General features: G+C 56.2%; 1 protein-coding gene across 1 annotated transcript; it reads right to left on the bottom strand.

Annotated features, from left to right (window-relative positions):
• Positions 1-9307: 9307 nt before the first annotated feature.
• LOC110255212 (short stature homeobox protein) lies at positions 9308-18771 on the bottom strand. Its single transcript, XM_003134914.4, has 5 exons — positions 18468-18771; positions 15023-15231; positions 11209-11266; positions 11000-11088; positions 9308-9724 (listed from the first exon to the last, which is right to left on the bottom strand). The coding sequence occupies exons 1-5, from the start codon at positions 18742-18744 to the stop codon at positions 9479-9481; spliced, it is 879 nt and encodes a 292-aa protein (XP_003134962.1). The 5' UTR covers positions 18745-18771; the 3' UTR covers positions 9308-9478.
• Between the last annotated feature and the right edge of the window lie 219 nt (positions 18772-18990).

Genomic DNA, 18990 nt, shown 5'->3' with positions numbered 1-18990 from the left:
AAGCAAAATGAAGCCCTGCACCATAAGCTGGGATGTGGGTAACTCCCTGTGGGGACCATCTGGCTGTTTTGTCCATCCCTCTCTGCAGTAAGAAGATCAGAAACGTAGCAAGCTTCCCAGGCAGGAAGGCAGAGCGTCCATCCCCTCCTGCCTCTCAAGCCCTTTCCTAGAGGTCACATCTCCCTACCCTGTCATAGGTCCAGAAGATAAAATCTCAAGAATAAGTGGCTTGACAGCTCCCATGTCAACCTCCCTGAGGCCCCGCCCAGGGCAGAAGGCAGAGGCCCAGAGGTTTAAGCACATGCTCTGTGACCCAGGATCTTGCCCAGTATGGGAACTCAAGGAGCCACCTGGAGCCCCCAGAAGCTGGAAGAGGCAAGAAGCACCCTCCCCTGGGAGCCGCTGGAAGGAGCTCAGCCTTTCCACATGCCAAAGGCATGAGGGAAAAAACAATTATTTCAATAGCCTGTTTGCACTACCACAAACCAGCCTGGACAGGGTACCTGGAGGTGCAGAAAATTAACAACATGCCCGGGGCTTCCGCATCACCCACCACACTAACCGCTTCCACCGCTTCCACCGTCCTGCTTACCTGGGAAAGGGAGGGAGGGCTTTGTTTCCTCCCAGACATGGACTCCTGTCTTATGTACACCTCTGTGGAATTCTTCCTTTACCCTCCATCAAGGTTCAGAAACTATGCACTTTCTAGTTCCCTAGGAAATGACCCAAATCCTCCAACACTCTCTGAAACACATTGAGAAGAAGGCAGGAATGTTCCTATAACCTTGGGTCTGTTCATACCCCTAATTGTGGAGGGAAATCCCACCCTCGAATGTCTATTCAGAGTTCAAGGCTCTGCCCTGATATCTGCTCACCTGGGCCCCTGGATGTGTGGGAACTTTCCAAGTCACTGGCATGGTGGGTGCATGTATGATTTCCTACAACCCTGCCAACTCTACGAGTCAAATAAATCCGCAAGAAATGAGGTCCTGCTTCACTGACCTTCCTGAATAGACAGCATAATTCGAATGGATTATACTGTTCTACTTTGTGTGTGAATGTGTGTGTGTTGTGTTAGTGTGCTTGTATTTTTTTCAACAATTGTTAAACCCTTTTCATATATGAGTATATTGTCTCTTTGAAAGGAATTTATACACAAGCAGAGTGTGTCTTTGCAGGGGTTTCACACACGAGCAGAGTGTGTCTTTGCGGGGGTTTCACACACAGGCACAGTGTGTCTTTGCAGGGGTTTCACACACGAGCAGAGTGTGTCTTTGCAGGGGTTTCACACACGAGCAGAGTGTGTCTTTGCAGGGGTTTCACACACGAGCAGAGTGTGTCTTTGCAGGGGTTTCACACACGAGCAGAGTGTGTCTTTGCAGGGGTTTCACACACGAGCAGAGTGTGTCTTTGCGGGGGTTTCACACACAGGCACAGTGTGTCTTTGCAGGGGTTTCACACACGAGCAGAGTGTGTCTTTGCAGGGGTTTCACACACAGGCACAGTGTGTCTTTGCAGGGTTTCACGCACGAGCAGAGTGTGTCTTTGCAGGGGTTTCACACACGAGCAGAGTGTGTCTTTGCGGGGGTTTCACACACAGGCACAGTGTGTCTTTGCAGGGGTTTCACACATGGGCAAAATGTGTCTTTACAGGGATTTCATACATGAGAAGTGTGTGTCTTTGCAGGGATTTCAGACACCAGCAGAGTGTGTCTTTGGAAGGGTTGTATTATGACCACATTATCATTTCGCAAGGATTCACCGGGGAAAGAACGTGTTTGGGGCCCCTCTGTACTGTGACACCAAGTGTAGAACCTCCAGATAAATAGTTGCAGGACACTTCGCTCCCTCCTGCTCTCGGGAGATGCAGATCACCGCTCACCACAATCCCCTGCAGAGCACCTTCCACTCCTCGCCAGGGCTCCTGGCCTTAGGAACAGAGGACAAAAGTCAGCCTGTGGGGTGGGCCTGGAGACACCAGAGTTACCAGGACTAGCTGCCTCGACATGAGTCAGAAGCACCCTTCCAGTGAGAAAACACAGTCCCCGTCTATTCCAGGCACCCTTTGACTGGGTCTGTTTGAATTGCTTCCTTGTGCCTGAACCACAATTCCTCATCTCCCTCCCCCCACCGCCACCTGGCCCCATTCTCAATACAACTTCCTGCCATGGTGCCATTTTATTAGATACTGCAAACACATCTTGGCTTTTCAAACATCATCCGGTTGAGTCGATGGCCTCTGTCCCTTTATGGCAGAACCCAGAGGCACCACTCCCCAGCTTCCAGGGTCTATCCACACAGGGTAACACTGCCATCCTCAATGACAGACTCTGATGGATGAGCTGGTGCAGCAGCAACCTCGACAACAGGTGTCTCTGGTCACTCCCCTCCCTCCCATGCCTCTGCAGACAGAACTGGCCTTTTCTCCCAAGACGCTAACCGAAGCAGCTGAAGTTAGGACATTTTAGACTTTTAAGCCAGTTCCCTTTGGTTTTAGATAAATGACTGAAATACAGATACTAAGAAGGAAAGCTTCATAATTTCAACCCCCCCACACACACACAAAAAAGGGTAATATTAATAGGAAAATGAATAAGGTTCTGCATGGATTTTGGGATTGGGGATTGTTATACACACAGTTTGTCTATGGGATGATTGGTCAATGGGGACCTACTGTGTAGCACAGGGAACTCTGCTCAATATTCTGTGATATTTGATGTGGGAAAAGAATCTGAAAGAGAATGGATGTGTGTGTATGGATCACTGAATCCCTTTGCTGTACACCTGAAGCGAACACAACATTGCAAGTCAACACTATTCCAAGAAAGCTTCAGAAAATGGGGGAAAAAGAATCGGTCATAGATACTATTTGCCTTTCTTCTAAGAATGTCGACGTTTCAGCAATAAGAAATCAAGTCATTTTCCTTAAAACCTGGTAGAATTGGGAGCTGAGAAAAGGACTGGAGGCTGACAGCCCCCGTCTCCCGCCTGGGCTCTGTCTCGCTGCGAAGGCAGATATGAGGTGAAATTTAAAACTTGATGTTTTCCCACAAGGGCTCGGGGAGCCCTTTGGCGTGCTCCCGCTGTGTGTGGGGGGGACGTGTGTGCCGGGCCCTTCGTGGTTTTCCCTCCCAGGCCGCCAGCCCCCCCCCCCCCAGGAGGGAATAGGCAAGGCAGATGCCCCGGCAGAAGCCTCCACAACCTGGAAGCAGAAAACACACGTCTGCGAGAAGCAGAACAAATGTGCTTTCGTGTTCAATTTACGGATCTGAGAAGTAGTGGTAAGAGACAGCTCTGCCAACACCCTCGGCCCTCTCCTTTCTCAAGGTGCATCCACGTGTGTGAGTTAAAGAGAAAGACACATCTTTGTTAGAGTCCAAAGAATATCTACAGCACGACTCATGGGGTGAGGGGGTGGACAGAAAGAAATTCAGGGCTGAAAGCCTGACTTTTTAGCTTCAAATATGCCAAGAATGTCTTAAAGACGGAGACAGTTCGGCCTCATCTTATTGGAAAGGGCTGATTCACACATGGCAGCAGCGTGAGTGTCTGGAAGGTAAAAGGTCTCCCCAACCATGTAAGACAATATCGATGGATTTGCCGAACAAAGCTGGATGTGGACGGCTGTCTTAACTGTAAATAACTGTGCTGATTACATTTCCTGGAGGCCGTGATGACCGGCGTTGGCTGTATTTGTCCCCAAAATACAAAGCTTCCGGGAGGCCCAGGACGGAGATGCTGGAGGGGGCCATCAGAAAGTCCTCAGTGGATGCACCCTGGGGCCACCCACGGTCTCAGTGGCCTTGAGGACGTGCCCTGTCTTCGGTGACCTGGGTCCGCAGATCCCACCCCCAGCAGGACACACGCTCGGAGGAAAGGGCTCTGAGCACAGACCACTTTTGCAGCGTCCGAGTCAGAAAAGATGAGGGAATCTCAACTCAGATGCTCGGCATGCAACAGCTCGGTCCTCGGCATCCTTCCCAAGCTGAGGTTTCAAGGACCAAGAACGACCAGAACCCACGGGACCGAAGCCACCGGCCCAGGGTACAGCTGTGACGGACCGGATGCCGCCCACTGGCCAGCGGGCTCACCCCCTGAGCAAAGGGGCCCCATGACCCCTCAGCGGCAGAGCCATCCTCCCTGGGCCCTCAGGCCACCTGCACCCCAAGCCTGCCTACCAGTTTCTTCCCCCCCCATGTGGCCTTTCTCAAAGCTGGACGACGGCAGAGTAGAGGCTTTGACTTTCCTTTCCAGAAGGAGACAAAATGCACAGGCCAAAAAAAAAAAAAAAAAGTCTCATTTTTAAAAGTTAATTTTTTTTCCATTTATTCTTTTTTTTTTTTTCCCGAAAAGACTCCACCATCATTGCAATGGCGCTGCGGGAACCTGCACATGGCCCCCAAAGAAATCAAATCCGAGGAAAATGTTAAACTGGAAACCAAAGGAAGTGAGCTTGTTCAGAAACACCTTTGCTGCCCGTCCCTAAAAATTCACACTTGATCCGAAACGATGGTTTGTGTGGGTTCTCTTTTCTCTCCCCACCTTCTGGGAGGCGTACCTTTCCATTCAGGGTACACCCAGGCGGGGACACCCACCGGAAACTCCCGGGCATTCATGCACACACGCGCGCACACGCACGCACGCACGCACGCATGCGGGTGTCACCTCGCCAACAAAACCACTTTCAGCCACCGCAGACCTGCAATTCTCGCCCCCCCCATCAGTCTCCTCTGGGGAGAGGTGAGAATTTTTTTTCACACTTGGATACAAATATTTATAAGTTTATTTATACCTCCCTTTTACAAGATCTACATTCATACTATATGGTTTGACAAAATACACTTTGTAACTAGAACTAAAATTCAGGGCATTCCTGTGACAGGGGGCTGCGAGCTCGGCCAAAAACCCCTTCGGCGTGTTTTTCTCCCCACAATAGCGGGGGAGGGGGGCGGTGTGTGGTTTCTTTTCACGGGAGCGCCCCCTGAAAACGTCTGTGGGTCCAGACACACCTTGTATGCATAACCCAGACACGGGCGCTGCGTCCTAAATCTTCCTGACGGCTCGTAAATTCGGGGGAGACACGGGGGGAAAAAAGCAACAGGCTTAAAAAATATAAAAATAAAGGCAAGGCAACGTCAAATTTACACTCCACATAATTAAAATAGCACATATTTATGAACTTTCAACCAAAGGGCAAAAAAAAAATAAATAACACATCCACATCCATCCACTATCAAGGAAGCAGACACCTCGGCCCCTCCCGAGATGGGGGCTCCACGCACGGCCGGGGCTGGCTTTGTGAAACCATCGCCTTTCAATAAATAGTGCGCTGAATAGCTTTGAAATTTGATATTTTTCTACATTCCTCAACCGGTTTCGCGTTAAATATCAAATTTCAATAGAACATTTATAAATTGCATCGTGTTTGCGTGTCTTGAAAAACATCACCATATTCCTAAGCTAATTTTTAATAAATTAGGCACCAGTTTTTTTTTTTTTTTTTTTTTTTTTTTTTTTTTTTTTAATGTCAAGCTTGTCCATGGAAAAGCCCTCCGCCATCCCGAACGCCTGAACTTGAGGGGAACAGCAGCAAAGTGCCTCAAACGTGTTTGTCATTGAAGTCAGCCAGTGGGCCGACCGGGCCCCCTTGACAATGCTGAGGAGAGGCGAGGCCCCCTTGCCCTGCACCTGCGGAAGCTTTCAAGGGCTTAGACGAAACCCAACGGTGGGAGCAGAGGAGGCGGCAGTTCACCAGGGTGGGACCGGGCGGGGGGCAGTGTCCAGCGTCCAGATGTCCCCACAGTGCACAGATCACAGGCACTCCTGGCCGAGGACACATTTGTGTGAGGAAAGGGGGCAGCCAGGGTGACCAGCTCTGAGGGGTGTGAGGCGGGCACGGGGGTCCCATGCCCTGGGGGCACGTGAGCCTCTGCAGCCAACCACTTTCCATGACCAGCTATGCACCGTGGAGAACACAAATGCTCAGCTCTCGCTGCCCACTGCAGAAATGCAGAGGGGCCACACTTGTCACCATGAAGAAAGCCCCCCACCAAAACCGACCGCCAAAGGAGCACCCCCTTCCTCCTGGAAGGCGCCTCCGTCCGGATCTGAGCTTCTCCAAGTACGCATGAGTCACACACTTGATCACGTAATGCACACCCACTGCTAAGACCCAGGCAAGGCCATACTTGCCCCTGAGATGGACATGCCAGCGGCCAGCCACACAACGAAGGAGGAAAAGGGTGCCCTTCCAGCACGGATGGACACCTCAGCAACCAAACTGGGGAGGGACAGAGTTCTTGCCAAACGGGGTGATCCCCATTCTAAAAGTCCTGTCTGGCCAAGGTCTCAGAAAAAAGGAACCACGCCCGTGGGCCAGCCCGTCTTGGAGAACAGAGCCCACGTGTCGTGGGCACAACCCCACAGTTCCCCCAGCTCGCACCTGGCTTTCACAACCAGAAATGCTGCGTCCAGTGCCTCAGTCAAGATCCCGACCAGTGAGCTTTCTTTTCTGTTTTTTAAGATTGTGCCTGTGGCCCGTGGACGTTCCCAAGCCAGGGGTCAAATGGAATCGGCGCTGTAGCTTCAGGCCTACACCACAGTCAGAGCAATTCAGGATCCGAGCCACATCTGCAATCTATGTACACCACAGCTTGAGGCCACACCAGGTCCTTAACCCACTGCGCAAGGCCAGGGATTGAACCTGCATCCTCACGGACTCTATGTCGGGGTCTAACCTACTGAGCCACAGCGGGAACTCATCCAGTGAGCCTTCTGGGTGGTGTTTCTCCCTGGGCCTGCGCCCTTACCAACATGCCTCATGGAAGTGCCGTGAATGCCTCTGAGAAAGTGTCTTGTCTTACGAAGAGACCGGCAACAGCCCCAGCGCGTCCACCCCATAAGTTTAATTTCTGACGTCTGGGGGGGAAAGCTGAGCGCCAAAAGCCCTCCCTGGACCCCCACTAAGCACCCTCACCGCACTACACCCTCCTGACGACCGAAAAGAGAGCACGTGACCAGAGAGCAGGGCTGGGAAGAAGTGACCACAGCTCAGGCGGACAGCTCGCTCCCGTCCTGCATGTTCCAGGAGGAAGCAGCGGCCAGAAGGAGCCCTGAATTGAACGCTGGATGTTCTGCTGATGTGGCAGGACTCTGCTCCACGGAGAGAAACCACGGCAGTCCCTCCACTCCACACCCGCGGCTCATACCCTGATCTGCCTGGCGCCCCACCTGGCAGGGGCGCCCCAGGTCTAGCCACACGAAAGGTGGGATGAGGTGACCCCATCCAGCGGGCCTTGTTGGCCAGCAGCCTCCCCACTGGGCTGACAGTGGGTGGCTCTACGTTACAACCTCAGATTCGGCCTGGACCACCTTCCCGCCTTTCTGCTGGCCTGGACAGAGTCTCCCCTTAGGAGGGGGTGGTGGCACAGGGCTATGCTTAGATACAAAGGATGGGAAACCTTTAAAAGAATAGAAATGAATACGTCACACCTCCAAGGCTGCCCAGCATTAAACTGGAAGATGAAGGCGGCTCCTGTGAAATGGATCCGACATGCACTTTTGAAAATGTAATGTTCCCTCTTAGGTGGGGACCTTTTAAAATTCACAGCTGTTTAAAAGCAGAACTGCACGTATGAGGCAAATTCCATAATTCCATGAATATGGGGGGGTGCACGTGATTTTAAAATCTTTCTCTGACTCACTTGCTCATTGCAGAGCTGTACTAAAATTGCAAAATTAGAAAAAAAAAATGTTGAAGGGGCCTTTTGATTAAAAGAGTTTCTGAGCATAGAACGGAAACTACATTTCAGGTCAGTGCAAAGGGAGAACAGAGTCCCTTACACGGAAGGAAAACTGTGTTTGTTTTTTTTTTTTTTCTTTTCTTCAAGAAACGTACCTCAATCAGGGCTGAGGGGAAAGAGTCGGCAAAAGATTAAAAAGCGTTTTGGAAAGAGAGCGGACCCTGGCACTTCAGGAAACGGCATGGTTGCCTGGGCAGGCCTGGTTTTTGACAAAAACAAACAAACAAACAAACAAACAAAAATAAAAAAAATAAAACAGAGATGCACGTTTTTGAGGTAGCCCTCCCAGCAAGGGTGCACAGCCCCCCAACGCCACACAGTACATGCAAAGCACCACTGGGGACCCCCAACACTTTGGTTTCTTCCTGTTCAAGCCACTTTCCCCACTTCCACGCCAGCTGTTCAGCCCAGTTTCCATCTGGTGTTCACGGGGTGGGGGAGGGGAGACCCACGCACAAGAAGGAAGGAGAGAAAAAAAAAAAAGAAGAAGAAAGAAAAACCAGAAGTGGTACCCTACTAGGAAACATTGTCTTCAAACTCACGGCCTGAAGGCCCTGTCTCAGGCGCTTCGCTTCCCAGAAGCAGCTCAGCCACCACCCTCTCGTCCTGTCGCCACCCCCCCATCCTGCTCCGTCCCACGTCACACACATCCACGCGGCCCCAGCGCTCCCCACCCAGGTCACCCTGGCCCTGGGCCCGCAGCATGCAGGAGGAGATAAGGACCTTTGAAGTCCGAAGCCGATGGGTCAAGAGTGCACAGCTAAGTTTTTTTTTTTTAAATCTATAATATTTACAATATTGCACTTTACTGCACTTAATTGCATGTCACTAGCACGGATGCTGCATCAGGATTATACCTTAAAACCACGTGCCCCGTGTCCCTTTGCATCTGAATTCAATAAAACAGCCAAAAAAAAAAAAAAAAAAAGTCAATTCGGGAATCCTAGACTGGAAACGTGATAACGTTGCCTGTTCTGTGGCACAAGGAATCTTCCACCCGGTGCTTTGGGGCCCACCGTTCGCATGAAGACGGCAGGCCAGGCCCCCAGGAAGGTCACAACTCCGGACACTGAGGGTCCCCCCCCCACCACCACCTTGGTGAGGTCGTCAGACTCGTTTCCGTTATTGCTGCCTTGCGGGGTGGGGGTGGGTGGCCGAGCGGAGCCCCTGCCTCCGATGCAACAACCCGCGTCGAAATCCACACGGGTCCTGCGGCTCCTCGGATGTCATGAACTTCGTGGCAGTGAATGAACTTGTTGGTATCCAAGCCTCGGCGTCTTGAGAGGAGACCAGCCCCAGACCGTTCTGTTTAACAGGCTCGAAGATCTCGGAAAGGCGCGGAGGAGGCCGCATGCACAGGGTGGGAACGCTGGCAGCAGAGGAAGCGACGGGGTGCGGCACGTGGCCCAGGGTCGGAGGCGGAGGTCCAGGGCTGGGTTGGGTAGTCCCACCGTTGCCTGCGCTCTCTGCGGCACAGACTCTGTGAGGGTCGGGCGGGGTCGTGCGGTCCCGGGCCGCCCCCTCTCTAGGCCGGCCGGGGCCCCCGGGGCTGCCCCGGGCGGGGAGGCCTCTGCGCCCTTGCTCTGGGGAGTCTGTGCGGCCGTCGGAGGCGAGAATGCGGGGCGCAGCGCGGACGGGGTGGCGGAGCCGGGTTGGGGGCGGAGCCGGGCGGCGGGTCAGAGCCCCAAGGCCTCCGCGTGCTTGCGTGCCTTCAGCCGCAGGTCGGCGATACTGGAGTTCTTGCTGTTGCTCTTGGCGGCGGCGGCCACCACGGCGGCCGCCGAGGCCGACTCGGCCAGGGACGCGATGGGCAGCCCAAAGGGCGGCGGCGGGAACATCAGGTAGGGCGCATGAGCCGCCAGGTGCGGGTGCAGGTGCGGGTGAGCGTGCGCCACGCCTTCCAGCTGCAGCTGCGCCTGGACCTGCCGGGACAGACACATTGCGGACTCCGCTTCTAAGGGGGCTTTCCCGCCCCAAGACCCCGAGGGCGCCTCCTCTCCCGCGGACACCACCGCGCACTGTCCTCTGGACACCCGGTGTGCGGGCGAGGTCCCTGGCCCCTTCGGACAGAACCAGATCTGGGGAACCAGATCCCTGCGCCCGCGTCCTGGGGAGCGTCTGGCTGTCTACAGCTGGCACCTCTTCCTGCCCAGATCCTCCTCTCATTCTTTGACGCGTCGCAGCCTCCCCCACAACCACTCCCAGGGACCCAGAATCCCGAACCTTCCAGAAGCACATCCCCACCTAAGGGCTCGCACAGCCTAATTTCACTTGGACCTAGGCTGACTCCACGTTGGGGCAGCTGTTCCTGCGATGCCGAGGGGCCACCCTGCCCTGGGGAAAGCGGCTGGGGGATGGAAGATGGGCCCAGCCAGGTAGGTGAGGACCCGAGGCAGCGGGGTGCAGGCTCCTCCCTGTGCACGGAGGCCCTGGACCCTCTTCAGTCTCGGGAGCCCCGAGTCTGAGAGCAGGTGGCTGGGCCAACCCCTCCCCCATCACCATGGTGTCACAGCTACCTGACCTCTCCAGGCAAGAACCAGACCCACCAGACCTCGCGCCCCTCAGCGAACCTGAGTCCCCATGCAAATGAGGGCCTGCAGGTAGGAGCAAAGGTGCTGTGCCTGACGGCCACGCCTCCGCCCTGCCGGGGGGGGGGGGGGGGGGGAGGGGCACGCCACGCCCCCAAGCTGCCCCCCCCCCCAGCCGAGTCCTGAGGCTACGGGGCTCTAGCCCGCCTCCCTACTCTGCTCCAGGCTGGGCAGATGCCCCCACCGTGAGGCATGCAAGGCAAGGCCCAGGTCCAGGAGGGGCGCAGAACACCCTGAGAAGCCCTGAGCAAACTGGGGCGCAGGGCTGGGGGTTGACGTGGGTCCTCACACTCAAACCGGAGCAAACCCTCCTCCCACCAGCTTCCCAGGCGGCCAGCGAGTGGGTGGTTCCCGGGTGGGTGGGATTTTTTCCCCTCCGACTTTTGCACAATTGTGTTTGGGTTTATGTCCTAGCCCTCCCCAAGGGAACCCTGGGAGTTTTACGGCGTGAAGTTACTGCGTGCCAGCGGGTTTATAAATGTCCCCCTTGTAAAAGCGGCCTCCTTTCTTCGGCGAGGGCGGGAAGAGCCCGCGGAGGCAGGACGCCAGCTCGGCGGGGAGGCCGCGGGCCCGTTAGGTTCTTCGGAAGCAATGAAAAAAACGAGCTACCTGTTGGAAAGGCATCCTTAGCGCACCCATGTTCACGTAGGGAGCCACCCTGCAGGCGTCCAGGTGGCTGGCGGTGCCCAGGATAACGCCTGCGGGAGCAAACACAGGAGGCGTGTACCCCGCGCCTCCTCCCAACGCCTGGGGTGGGCCCGCCCCAGCTCCGTGGCCGCCGGCCCAGCCCCCCCGACGCCCGGCGGCCCCTCACCTACCTTTGTGCATCTGGTTCTCTTGCTTTCTGCACTTGGCTCTCCGGTTCTGGAACCAAACCTGGGAACAGAACGGACAGACGTGCACCCGGTGAGCCCGCCCGGCCTCAGGGAGCAAGGCCAGAGTCAGTGCAGGGGTCTCGGGGAGCCATTGCTCAAAGAGCTGGCCCCTCCCTGCCTTGGACCCCTCTCTCTCTCCGACCCCAGCACCCCGGAAGTGGCTGCCAGGAGCTGGGACTGTCTTCACTGCCCTCTAAGTCAACATACACCCCTCCTTTTTTTTTCCCCCTGCACTGCACCCTTGGCAAGCAGAAGTTCCCTGGCCAGGGATCGAACCCACACCACAGCAGTGGCTGGAGGCACAGCAGGGGCAATGTTGTATCCCTAACCCTCTGAGCCACCAGGGAACTCCCACTCTCACATCTAATGCGAGTATGCGGGTCCTCGGATGTCCCAGAGCGCTCAGTGTAGAAATTTCCCCCACCACCCCGTGGGGCTCAGGTAGAAGCTGACCTTCTGCCCTCACGTCTTGCCTTCTGGACCTTGGCAGCGCATGAAGAGGGAGGGCACAGGTGCATAGACAACTCCAAATCCGGCCTCCTCCCCGGTCAGGCTCCGGATGCCCTCCTGAGTCTAGAAATGTCCATATCTTCCGTGTGCTCCCTGGAAGCCTGGGGTCCCCTTTACTACTACAGAGCCAGGAACCTCCTAAAGACCAGGCACACCCCAAAAATGTGTGCTCTGCCACTGCAGGCACCGGCCTCCTAAGGACATCTCATTCTTCGGGTGCCCTCTCCAGGGGTCGGGCAGGAAAGGGGGTTGGGCCCTGCCCAGCCCAGCCAGCTTCACAGGCCTGATTGCAAGCTTTGGGTGCAAAGCGTGCCCCCCCACCAACGCACACTCCCCTCTCCTCCAAAGGGCCCGAGGGCCACGGAGGCCACAGATGCCTCCCTCCTCCCTCCCCCACCCCAAGATGGTCACTGGCTGACCGTGCAGAATCACTAGCACCGAGAGAGCCTTCCTGCCGGCCACTCTCCACCCCACCCAGGAGATTGAAAGCTCAACTTTTCCATCGCAGGCTCTGACAGGACAGTTTTCTATCCAAGACTGAGCCATGGGCCAATGGCGGGATTGTCTTTCCAGAAGGTTCGAAAGCTCACCCCGCCAGCCAGGCTGCAGGGAGCCTGACAAACTTTGAGGCAGTCTCCCCCCCACGGTACTTCCCCAAACCGTGCCGCTCCAAGCCAAGATTGGCTGAGCTTTACTCCATTTCCAAAGCCTGCACTCACAGTCTTCTCCCCCCACATGGCACCCCCACGCCGGAGCCCCCCAACCCAAGCCGGAGGTCCCAGTGGACCCCTTTCGGACCTGAATGCCTCCCTCTCCTTGCGGCCCGCCCCTGCCCCGGACCCAGAGCAGAGCCAAATGGGCACGTCCTACCCCACCCCCACCCCAAGGCATTTTTCAAAAACAGAATCCTATTTAAATCCAGAAAGCAAGCTCACTTTCTCTTCAGCGAGGGGAAAGGGGAAAAAAAAAAAAAAAGATTATGGAGAATAAAAGTGATGAATTAGCCGCTGCGTTCTGTGATAATCCATCAGTCTGGGGGTGATTCACAATCAATTCCAATTAGTCGTGAATATGGTAAGGAAGCTGTACTACAGTGGTTTAGACAGTTATTTCTTCATTAAGGAGCAGTCGCTGATTTCTTTCACAAATGCTGTAATCTGATTTCCTTTTGATTTCCATTACAGACAGTGAATAATGACATTTAATTTAGCTCTGCGCCATAAACCCAAAGATATTTGTTGTAATTAAATTACCGCCCGCTCCTCACCGCGGTCTCATAACTTTCGATTATAACCCTGACAGCTGTGTGATGTGAGTTTCCACTACAACACTAAAAATAAAAGGTTAATAAGGACCAGCTTCCAAAGGGTCCCCAATTTATTTACAGCAAATTTCCACACTAAATTGAAACTCTATCCTTGAACGACACAGGACAGGCTGTACTGAAAAGGATTACCGAAAGGTTCAGAGAAGGATTAAAATCTACTGCATTTTCATCTCTTCCTGCCCCCGCTTTATTTTCCCTCCCGCAGCCCCCCTGACTTCTGCACAACTGACCGGGGTGCACATTTTAACGAATTGGCTGTTATGAGGACTTTCTGGCTTCTCTTTACTATAGGAGTCTTTTCTCCGTGGCCAATAGGAAATTATTTCTTTTTCTTCTATTCCCACGTTTGTTTTTATTATTATTTACAGTCGTTAAATTTTAATTCGCCTCTGGATCGATAGGCACTCCGTTTCCCCACCCCTTTTTATTTTAGGGCCTTTCTCAAGATCTGTAGCCACCCAAGAACCAATTTTCTGCCAACCGCCTCCTGCTAAGGTGCTATCCAGTAATAGACTACTGAAAGAAATAGTGTGGAATTAAATTACAAGTAATTTATTTTTATAGAAACAGTACATCAAGGCCTGGAGATAATACAGGCAGAAGGACTGTGAGATGACATAAAAGTTGATGTCCCCTTCAGCGAAAGTTTAATCTTTTCATTAATTTATATGGTGCAGCCCCATCCATCTTTCGGGAGAAAGGTGGTCAGCCTGCCTGCCCACCCCCGCCCTGGCCACGGATGCCTGGGGACTGGGGGACACTCCTCAGGGCTGTTCTGCCCGTGGTCCCAGCAAAGCAGGATGGTCCTGGGCACCACTGCAGCTGAGAATTCTGGACACACTCGGAGACGCATTGCACTTCCTCTGAAGTAATCGGGGTTTTTTTGTTTTTTGTTTTGTTTGGTTGGTTGGTTGGTTGTTTTTTTGTTGCTGCAACCGGGAAGGAGGAAAGGAGCAAGGGGGCAAACAGCTCCCCCCCCCCCAATTAAGGATTTCATAAAACACTATCCGTAGAACGCTTTCTGTGTTTCCACTTCATCAGTCAAGCCCGGCGAAGCTGTGTTTAACTAGGTTAACCCTTTATCAAGAAGACACCCCGTTCCTTCCAAGCCCTGGCTTTACACGTGCCCCTCCCCCGTCGGCAACACTAATTCCATTTATTTAAATAACCAGTCCCCTGAGACCCTGACCCCCTTTTCCTTCTCTCCTTGGCCCTGCTGTCCTGCCCAGAACCGTCAAAACCGACGGGACCGGGACGCCCAGCAGAGCCCCGAGGCCGGACCTCCCACCTCCCGGGAGAGGTCTGCACGACCTGGAGGAGACGACTTTGAGGGAACCTCTGCTCCCCTCCCCCATAAATAAATGAATACATTTAACTTCTCCTTGACAAAGCCCCTGAAAGGCTCACAGGAGCGTCCCTTCTCAGCGCACGTGCGGGCGCACACCCAGGGCCCCCGCGGACGGTGGCTCGCCAGATGGGCATCACGAATTCATGCGCCCGCGTGTCCCCTAGCCCTCGAGCCCCCCTGCCCCGCGCCTGGGCTAATCCGGCCCCGCGCGGGCAGCAGCGGCCGCTCATCCAGACGCCGAGTGTGCGAGACGCCCCCCCCCACCCCCGCCCCAACCCCAGCCCCTCGCCTCCCCTCCCCAGCTTGCCGCTCCCTGGAGTGGAAGGTGGGGGCTGGCGAAGAGCGGGGAGGAGAACCAAGTCATTGGGAAGTAGAGAACAAAATTCCTGATGAGCTGGAGGTGGAGGGCAAGCCTGCCGGGCAAGGCGCTAACGACCCGACTCGCCAGGCCCTGGGGCGCCCTCGAAAGGCCGGGGTCCAGCCCGCCCCGCGCGTATCCCCGCTCCGGGAAGGGCGCGGCGGCCGAGCCAGGGGGGCGCGCCTCGGGTGTCCCTGCCGGGCGGCGGTCTCACCTGCACGCGCGCCTCAGAGAGCCCCAGGCGCTGGCTGAGCTCCTCGCGCATGAAGGCGTCGGGGTAGTGCGTCTCGTCGAAGAGCCGCTCCAGCTCGTTCAGCTGCTCCAGCGTGAAGTTGGTGCGGCTGCGCCGCTGCTTCAGCTTCGTCTGCCCGTCCTCGTCCTCTGACTTCACGTCCTCGCGCTTGTCCTTGCAGTCGTAAATACCTGCGAGCGGGGCCGAGGGCACAGCTCTGAGGCCCCGAGGCCCCCGTCCGGCCCCGGAGCCCCTCCACCCGCTCCCGCCTCTCCCGGCTCGTGCGAGGGGCAAGCCTGTGTGTGCCCGCGGCGGAGGGGCCTCAGTGGCCCACGAGCCCGGACGCAAAGATGCGTCAAGTCGATACGGCAAACTTGGGGGAAAGACGCGCTCTTTCATAATAACTCGGCACCAGCGCCGGCGCCTCGGCGGCCGTGTTCCTTGGCCTAATCTCTGAATACTTTCCTCAATTACCCACTTCGCCTCTGTTGATATATTGACATAGCCTAACCTCTCCCTCTCTCTTTCTCCCTCTCTCTCTTCTTTTTTTTTTTTTAAGGGAAGTAGAGTGTTAAATATTATTAAGTCAAAGAAGCTTAAGCAGAATCGCTCAAGTGTGGGGTCCCTGGTGGCGCGCCTGCGGAGGGCGCAGGGAAAGCCCAGGCCCGCTACGGCCCTGGCCCAGGACATCCACTGTCCCCGCCTGCAGCGCAGCGGGACAAGGCCGCGCCAGCCGGGCCGGAGCCTCCCTCAGGACAACGTGGAGCTGGTTGTCTGCCGACTCAGGTCTCTTTATGACCCAGACAGCGAAGCCATGTCTTAATGTACACCTGCGTGACGGCTGGGGATGTGTGCGGCAGCAGAGTCCTTTGGCTACCTGGTCTGTCCCTTGGTGTCTTGGACACATATTCTCGTGCCCCACCAGGATGCCAAGAGTGGCACTTTTCTTGCATCCAAAAATTATGAAAGCGCCTGTATTTGCTGGGGAAGCCGGTAGGGTGTCAGGCAATAAAGTCAGGATTTAAGAAATTCTAACCTGGCAACTTCTCCTTCTCACCTTTAGGAAACAGAGCCCCTCACCAAGCTCAGATTTAAAATAAAAGCTGGCCCCTCGGTGAGAGCTGTATTTCAGCAGCCTTGGCGTTTTCTGGTGCTGTTTCTCCCCACCTCAGGACCCCGTGCCCTCCTAGATGTCCCCTCTTGCCCTCCAAATGTCCCCTTGTGTGTCAAGAAGAGGCCGCCCCTCAGGAGTCCAGAGCCCAGGAGGCTTGGGTCCCACGAGTTCTGAAAGGGCCTGGAAGTACCGCAGAAGCCCCTCGGCCAAAAGCCCAGAAGCTTGCAGAGTGAGAAGCCCCAAACCTTCTGCGTGGCCGGAAGGAAACGCTGATACCCGCCTCCCCACAGGGTCCCTGAGCCCAACAGCGGAACCCAAGTCCTGAGTCTGCCTAAAAGTCTCTTCTCCAGGCTTCTGAGCCCTGAGCTCTCAACTCCAACTGGGATTTCAAATCCCCCTCACCACCAGAAAGAAATGCATTTCCAAGGGTACCCTGTGTCTCCCCAACCATCAGTCCTTTCCCAGAGCCCCCAACTCTGCTTCCCCTTCAGCTTTCTTAAGTCTGGACCTGAGGGATTGACGCCAGCCGAGAAGCTGCCCTTCAAAGTCCTCCAGAACCCACAGCAGGCTCTGCAAAGCCCACCGGCCCCAGCGCACGGCTCAGCAGGACACGCTGCTCCGGTGCCCAAGACACCGCATTACTCTGGAGCCACACATCTCCCATGGGCTCAGTCCTTGGTGGGTTCTGCACACCCAGGGGAGGAGAAGGTGCAGCTGGGGTTTTCCAGCCCCTCTGCTGCCTCGCTTCCCTCTCTGTTTCAAAAAGGCCTGGATCTGCTCACCTCCCCAGGGCCATTTTTTTTTGGATCCGGCCCCTCAGCTGCTGGGGTGAGAGAAGGGGCCTCGGCCTCTTCTGATGGCACGGGAACCCAGCACCCAGAGCCCTGGGAGGTCAACTGTAGGCCCTGACCAGAGCGCAGACAGCTGACAGCTGTGTCTTCAAAAGAAACTCTCCTCACAGGAAGCACAGAGCCAGGTGCCCCAGGCCTCACCACGGGGTGAGCCGGGCAGGCCAGGCCCAAGCTGCCCGGGCTGCCAGCTCTCTGCTTCTACAAGGTCGAGGCCTCTGGAAGATGTCTGGGTCATCTGCTGAGCTGCAGGGCCAGCATACCTGGACCCTGCTGCCACAGCTTAAGGGCCACAAGACCAGGGGACATGGGCTTCCTGGAAGGGAAGCATCTGTTCATTCTGGACCCTCGGAAGGCTGACGGGGAGTGAAACAGGACCCAGGAGCCAAAGCTTCCGAGGTTCCCCTCTGTGGCATCAGGCACAGATCTTCATACCCTTTCAAGTGGTGCCCCCTGAGAAATCCAGCCAGTTTCAGTCCTGATTTATAGCTGCTGGTTGCTCTGTTTGTACAGCTCTTCCCCCCCGGGTGGGACCACCCCTGCCCCTCTGGGGGAACCCGTATAAATCTGCCTTTTCCCGAATTCAACAACCGAGCGCGCGCTGGGGAGATTTTGGGAAAAGCAGCAGAAGGAGGCCCAGGACGCTGTCGGCCTGCAAGAAGGCCAGCTGCACCCTGACGCCCTGGGGTAGGGCGGCCCATGCCCGTGGCCACTAGCTTCCCCGGGGCCCTTCTACCCCGTGCAGACCCTGACCACCTGCAGGCGCGGGGCCGGTTTTAATTTACAGTCCAAGATCAAGTCCCAAGGTTCAAGGCGAAAGTTTTCCCTAAGAGGAACTAGTGCCGAGGGGCGCAGGATGAGGGACATAGGTGAAAGCGGCTCGCGGCGCCTCCCCGATCGCGGGCCAGCGCGGTGCTCCACGCTGCCCACGTCGAGCTGGGGCAGCCTGCAGGCGGTGGGCGCGGGCGGAGATGCAAGCGGATCTCCCTGCAGCCGTGGGAGAGGATGTTAGAAGGAACGGCAGGCAGACCTGCACGCGCCCGGCAGCCTTACAGCCGGCCTCGGGTTACAAACCCGTTCCTCCCGGATCCCCCTCAACCCGGGAAAGTTCCCGCTGCGGGGCCCGGCGCCAACGCCCTGCGAAGCGATCCGCGGGCAGCGCGCGGCCCCAGCCGCTGCCCATCCTCGCTTCCCCTGCCCGCCTCCTTCCCTGCCTCCCCGCCTCTCCCGCCGAATACTCCCGAAGCCGGTTTGCCTCCTTTCCTCGAAACGACCGGCCATGGATTGCTGGGGCCTCTCTGTCTGAGCCGTGGCTGTACATTCAGAGTTTGCGGTCGAATCGAGAGCAAGCCGCGGCGCCCGGGGCCGCCCCGCTCGCGGGGCGAGGGGCAGGCTGCCAGGCTCGGTGGCGAGGAGGCGCGGTGGTCCCCGGGAGGGGCCCGGACCCAGAGTCCCGAGAGCTTACCTTCCGCAGCCCTCCCCGTGCCGAACTCTTTCAGTTTGTCCTTGTCGTTGTCCACGTGGTCCTTAAAGAGATGCACCGGACAGTGGCCGCTGCCCTCCGTTATGTCCTGGAGGTTGGAATCCGAGCCCCCCAGCTCCCGCGAGCGGGCCAGTCCGCTCTCCAAAACTTCCCTGTACGTGATGGAGTCCTTCTTGCCTCCGCCGCCGCCGCCGCCGCCGCTGCTCTCTTTGCTTTTCTGGTCAAAAGATTTGGATACAAAAGCCGTCAGCTCCTCCATGGCTGCCGGGGGCTGCGGGGGTCCGCGGGGCTCGGCGGGGCTGGCTGGGAGCCGGGCTGTGGTCCGCACGCCTCCCGCGCGGAGAGGACGGTCCGTGTGAGGGTGAGATCCCTCCTGCTGTTATTTATGCCTTTCAATTTGAGATCTCACTATTTATACACGGCTACCTCCGCCCAACCCCCAGCGCTCCCTGTCTGCTGCAATTACAGCTCCCGGCTCGGCGGCGGGTGTAGCAGAGACGCTATC

This window comes from Sus scrofa, chromosome Y, assembly GCF_054392235.1.
Source record: "Sus scrofa isolate SSC_HxYL_T2T_F1_AM1 chromosome Y, Sscrofa_HxYL_maternal_Yorkshire_Landrace_v2.0, whole genome shotgun sequence".
Lineage (NCBI taxonomy): Eukaryota > Metazoa > Chordata > Mammalia > Artiodactyla > Suidae > Sus > Sus scrofa.
This window is presented reverse-complemented; position numbering and strand designations above follow the sequence as displayed.

Bases quoted from the DNA above. Each gene is read 5' to 3' on its own strand.
- LOC110255212 (XM_003134914.4), bottom strand. From the start codon at position 18,744: ATGGAGGAGCTGACGGCTTTTGTATCCAAATCTTTTGACCAGAAAAGC. The intron at 11,267-15,022 runs GTGAGACCGCCG...TTCTGTTCCCAG, and splicing joins TCTCTGAGGCGCGCGTGCAG to GTTTGGTTCCAGAACCGGAG. The intron at 11,089-11,208 runs GTAGGTGAGGGG...TTGCTCCCGCAG, and splicing joins AGAGAACCAGATGCACAAAG to GCGTTATCCTGGGCACCGCC.